Source organism: Rhincodon typus, chromosome 1 (assembly GCF_021869965.1).
Source record: "Rhincodon typus isolate 14 chromosome 1, sRhiTyp1.1, whole genome shotgun sequence".
Lineage (NCBI taxonomy): Eukaryota > Metazoa > Chordata > Chondrichthyes > Orectolobiformes > Rhincodontidae > Rhincodon > Rhincodon typus.
In genome coordinates this window covers 138,802,153-138,808,306 of record NC_063332.1, presented here as the reverse complement: position 1 = coordinate 138,808,306, position 6,154 = coordinate 138,802,153, and the positions used below count along the sequence as shown (strand labels likewise).

At 42.1% G+C, this 6,154-nt stretch overlaps 1 protein-coding gene across 1 annotated transcript in view; it reads right to left on the bottom strand.

The window, feature by feature from the left end:
- LOC109912492 (acid-sensing ion channel 5) overlaps positions 1-6,154 on the bottom strand; it is a 188,095-nt gene that overhangs the window by 30,912 nt on the left and 151,029 nt on the right. The window contains exon 8 of the mRNA XM_020511931.2: positions 1,686-1,777. Coding sequence (XP_020367520.2) covers positions 1,686-1,777 — 92 coding nt within the window. The remainder of the gene's footprint in view (positions 1-1,685; positions 1,778-6,154) is intronic.

Here is a 6,154-nt window from a genome sequence, read left to right as displayed (position 1 = left end):
CCCATTTCTGATGAAGGGTCTAGGCCCGAAACGTCAGCCTTTCTGCTCCTATGATGCTGCTTGGCCTGCTGTGTTCATCCAGCCCTGCACCTTGTTGTCTCGGATTCTCCAGCATCTGCAGTTCCTACTATCTCTGAAGTATTAAATACGTCCACCATGGCCCCAACAATCTCCTTCCTTGTCTCCCATAGCAGCCTGGGATACATCTCATCAGGCGCTGGGGATTTATTTATCTGTATGCACCCTAAGGCATCTGATACCTCCTCCTTATTAATCTTAATATGTACTAGAATCTCACTGTCCCAACTGATATTCCCAGCTCCGATGTCTTTCTCCTCTGTGACTACAGGTGAGAAGTATTCACTTAAGACCTCACCAGTGTCCACTGGCTTCATGCACAGGTTGCCCCTTTGGTCTCTAATAGATCTAATATTTCCCTGGTGTTTACATCTCTCTCTCTTTCCTGCGACCCAGCTACATACAGCTATTCAACTGCACCAGGACTTCTCTAAGTATTCCAACTACATAGAACTTGTATTGCTCGATAGAATTGAATATATTAATTTTGAAACAATCAATTATAGAAAGCTCTTAGATGTTTCTGTACCCGTGATCATCATTTTCGCAGAATCCTGGTACTCAGCACAAACTACACAAAACAAAAGGATCAGGAATTTGTTACTGGAGCAATTTGTATTTTGTCAGGCATAGTTCCAGGGACCTGAAGATGCCAGTACAGACACATCATCTTCCTCTGAAAACTCCTTGCATCCACCCACAGACTATTATTAGAAGGTCTGGGGCCTATGGAACATAAACATTAATCCCTTCATGGCACAATGGGATTAGTACTGTTGCCCCACAATGCTGATGACCTGGATTTGATTTCAGCCTTGGCTCACTGTCAATGTACAGTTTTCGTTGTTCTCCCTGTGTTTGTGTGGGTTTCTACTGGGTGCTCCAGTTTGCTGCAACAGTCTAAAGATGTGCAGGTTAGGTGGACTGGCTGTGCAATATTGTTTCCAGGAATGTGCAGACTATGTGGGTTAGATTAAGTGTCAGAATACAAGGATAAGGACGGGGTGGAGTTGGAAGGGAAGGGGCTGGATCTCTGTGCGTGCTCCATGGAGTATTGCTACAGACTCGATGGGCTGAATGGCCTCTTTCTGCCCTATAGGGAATCTGTGATTCAGAACCAATATCTTCTACAGTAAGGTTATTCAGGGATGATATCATGGAACAGTTCTTCACACAAAGGGTTGTTGTAATCTACAGCTTTCTCCAACAAAAGCCATTGAAGCTAGGTCAACTGAACATTGTCCAATTGAGATTGACAGATAAGTTTCAGACCAAGGTATTATGTGATATGGAGACAAAATTGACAAATGGATTCAAGATAGAAAGCAACCACAATCCAGTTGAATGCCAGAATATGTTATGGCTGAATGCAATACTCCTGCTCCTGCTCCAGTATTGATATGAAAGATTAATTTAGGTTGCTGCATGTCCTGCTGATTACTTATGTGAAGCATAGATTTAATTGAATGCATTGTTCCTATTCAATTGTAGCTTGCAAAATATGTGCATTGTAATATACAGGTCAGCATTTGTTATTTAATTTTAATCATTGCTATAAATATTATTCTTTAATTATGTGCTATGAGGAATACAGCAGTGAAACTCACCAATAAGCTCTGTTACGGGCAGTGCTTTCTGCTGCTGTGTCATTTCATAGTTGAGATCCTTGTAAGCAATATCAATGTAAACAAAGTTTTCCCTAAGGGGCAAATAAATTATACTTTATTAATGTTCCATATAAATTTTCTTGTGTTGTAAAAAGAGGCCAATATTCATTTAAACCTGTGTCTCATTCTGCAAGTATGTTTTATTAGCTTCGATTAGTTGGTTGGGATTCTCTCACTTGGTATCATAGAGTAATACAGCATAAAAACAGGCCCTTCAGCCCAAACTCGTCCATGCTGACCACTCAGCTAGTTCCACTTGCCTGCATTTGGTCCATATCCCTCTAAACCCTTCCCATCCATGTACATATCCAAATGTTTTTTAAATGTTACTATTGTACCTGCTCAGGCAGCCTATTCCATGTAAGCACCACTCTCTGTGTGAAGAAGTTGCCCCTCAGGTCCTTCTTAAACTTTTCCCCTCTCACCTCAAAGCTATGCCTTCTAGTTTTCAATTCCCCATCCCTGGGAAAAAGACTGTGCATTCATCCTATCTATTCCCCTCATGATTTTATACACCTCAATATACACCTCATTCTTCTACGTTCCAAGAAATAAAGTCCTATCCTGGCCAACATCTTCCTATAACTCAGGTCTACTAGTCCTGGCAACATCCTCACAAATCTTTTTTGCACATCTTCCAGTTTAACAATGTCTTTCCTGTAACAGGGTGACCAGAACTGTACACAATTCTCCAAAATGTGGCCTCACCAAAGACTTGTACAACTGTAACATAAAATCCCAACTCTTATACTCAATGCGTCAACCAATGAAGGTCAGCATGTTAAATGCCTTCTTCACCACCCTGTCAACCTGTGATGCTGCTTTCAACCAACTATGTACTTGTTTTCCTAGGTCCCTCTGTTCCACAACACTCCTCAGGACCTGAGATAGTAGGAACTGCAGATGCTGGAGAATCTGAGATAACAAGGTGTAGATCCAGATTAACACAGCAGGCCAAGCAGCATCAGAGGAGCAGGAAGGCTGACATTTCGGGCCTAGACCATTTTCTGAACAAGGGTCTAGGCCCGAAACATCAGCCTTTCTGCTCCTCTGATGCTGCTTGGCCTGCTGTGTTCATCCAGCTCGACTCCTCAGGACCTTACCATTTACTATACAAGTCCTCCCTTGGTTTGACTTTCCAAAGTGCAATAACTAACACTTATTTGAATTGAACTGCATTTGCTAATCCTCAGCCCACTTCCCCATCTCATCAAGATCCCTCTATAATTTTTGATAACATCCCTTGCTGTCAACGATAGCTCCTAAATTTGTATCATTTGCAAACTTACTAATCATGCTTTGTACATTTGTATGTAAATAACAAATAAAAAAGGTCCCAGCACCAACCGCTGTGACACACCACTAGGCACAGACCTCCAGTCCAAGAAACAACCTTGAACCATCACCCTCTGCTTCCTACTGTCGAGCCAATTTTGAATTCAATTAGCTAGCTCTCCCTAAATCCCATGTGACTTAACCTTCATGACTAGTCTGCTGTGAGGGACCTTGTCAAAGGCTTTACTAAGGTTCATATAGACAACATCCACTGCTCTACCCTCATTTATTCCCTTGGTTACCTCTTCAAAAAACTCTCAATGATTTGTCAGACGTGACTTCCCGCACACAAATCCATGCTGACTATCCCTAATCAGACCTTGACTATCCAAATGTTGGTTGATCCTGTCCTTCAGTATCCTCTCCAATAACTTGCCTACCACTGATGTCAGGCTCACTGGTCTGTATTTCTCTGGCTTGTCTTTGCTACATTTCTTAAACAATGGAACAACATTAGCCCAGTCTTCTGAAACCTCACCAGTGGCTAAAGATGAAGCAAAAATCTCTGCAAGGGCCTCTGCAATTTCTTCCCCAGCCTCCCACAATGTCCAAGGATGGACTTGATCAGACCCAGAGGATTTATCCACCTTCATTCGCTTTAAGGCTGCAAACATTCTCTCTGGTAATATATATGCAGTCCAAAACATCCCCGTTTGTTTCCCTTATTTCTTTAGCATCCATGATTCTCTCCTCAGTAAACTCTAAGGAGAAATATTTAATAAAATTTTCCTCCATATCCTGTGGCTCCACTCATAGACGGCCATGCTGATCTTTAAGGGGATCTATTCTTTCCCTAGGCACCCTCTTACTCTTAATGTAGCTGTACAACTTTTGAGATTATCCTTAACCTTATCTGCCAGATCCTTCTCATACTCTCTTTTTGCTCTTCTGATTTCTCTCTTAAGTGTACTCCTACACTTTTTGTAGTCATCTAGGGATTCACTTGAGCCTGATAGCTTAAACCCAATGTATGCCTTCTTTTTCCTGACTGCAGCCTCAACATCCCTCATCAGCCAGGGATCCCTAAGCCTGCCAGCTTTTCCCTTCACCCTAACAGGAACACACTGTCCCTGGACTCTTGATATCACACTTTTAAAAGCTTCCCATTTGCCAGTCATTTCCTTTTTCTTTAAACAGACTCACCCAATCAACCTCTGCTAGATCCTGCTTAATGGCCCCAAAATTGGCCCTTCTCCAGTTTAGCACCTTAACGTGTGGACCTGTCCTATCTTTTTCCACAACTATGTTAAATCTAAGACTGTTAGGCTGACTGGACCCATAGTGCTGTCTCACTGACACTTCAGTCACTTGCCCGACCTCGTTTCCTAAGAGGAGGTCCAGTGTTGTACCCTCCCAAGTAGGACCCTCATGATCTATTGAATTATAGCCAGTAAACCACTTGCAATGATTCCTCTTCATACTCATGCCTCAATCCATCCAGACAACAAATCCTTAGCCCTTTAATTCTTACTAATATCTTGCCCTCGGCAACATCGTTAGAAAACGCAATTAGTTTTCACGTATGGTGAGAATAAACAACTGTACATTATCATGATTTATCTCGACTCTGCCACTTGTCACGGTTTATCTAACATCTAGTGCTGAATAAGCAGACATTTTCTCCAGCCAAACATTGACAAGACGTAGGTCATTGCCATAAAGCCCATCATAACAGCATAAGATGTATGAGCAGATATAGGCCATTCAGTCTTCTACACCATTCAATGAGAGAATGGATGATCTGATAATCATCAATTCCGCTTTCCTGCCTTCTACCTATAAATTCCATAGAATCCCTATAGTGTGGAAACAAGCCACTTGGCCTAAGTCCAGAGTGACTCTCTAAAGAGCACCCACCTACCCTATCCCTGTAACCCTGCATTCCCCTGGACACTATGGGCAATTTAGCATGGCCAGTCCGCTAACCCGCACATCTTTGGACTGTGGGAAGAAACCAGAGCACCCAGAGGAAACCCATGCAGACACGGGGAGAATGTGGAAACTCCACACAGACAATCACTCAAGGCTAGAATTGAACCCGTGCTCCTTGCTCTGTGAGGCAGCACTGAGCCACTGTGCTGCCCCAAAACCTTGATGCCCTTACTGATTAGAAATCTGTCTGCCTTAGCCTTGGATATACTTAACAAGCCAGCCTCAACAACCCTCTGCAGTAAAGAGTTCTACAGATTCATCATCCTCTGAGAGAAAAATAAGTCCTTCTCATCTTTGTTTAAATGAGTGACCTCTTAATCTGAGATGATATCCTCTGTACCTAGTCACTCCCATAAGACAACCCTCTGTATTTAAACTGTCAAGCCCTCTAAGAGTCTTAAATGTTTCAGTAGGGTGTTATCTCATTCTTCTCAACTCCAATGAGTACAAGCTCAACCTACTCAAACTCTCCTTATAAGAAAGTCTCTTCCTACCCAGAATCAATCTTCTCTGCCTCCAATGCTAGCATATCTTTCCTCAGATAAGAAGATCAAAACTATTTGCAGTATTCACAGTATTCCAGCTGTGGTCTGACGGGTGTCTTGTACAGTTTTAACAAGACATTCCTATTTTTATGCTCCATTCCTTTTGAAATAAAGGCCAACAGTCCTTTTGTTTTCCTATTACCCACTGAACTAGGATGATAACATACGGTGATGCATGCACGAGGAACACTAAATCCCTCTGTGCTACAGCTTTCTGTGGCTTCTTCTCCCAATTTAAATAATATCAGCTCTTCTGTTCTTCTTGCCAAAGTGCATAACCTCACACTTCCTGACATATTTTGTTCCAACTGCCAAGTTTTTGCCAATGCATTTAACCTGTCAGTTTTCCCTCTGTGTAGACTCCTGCTGTCATCTGCAAACTTGGCAATAGTTCATTCACTTCAATCATCCAAGTCATTAAGACATATTGTAAATAATTGTGGCTCCAGCACTAATCCCTCTGGCATTCTACTAGTTATAGGTTGCCATCTTGAAATGCTCCCTTTGTCCCAATTCTCTGTGTTTAGTTTGTTAGCCAATCTTCCCTTTATGCCATTATATCACTCCAGTACCACGAAATTTCATAAAAGTGAAATA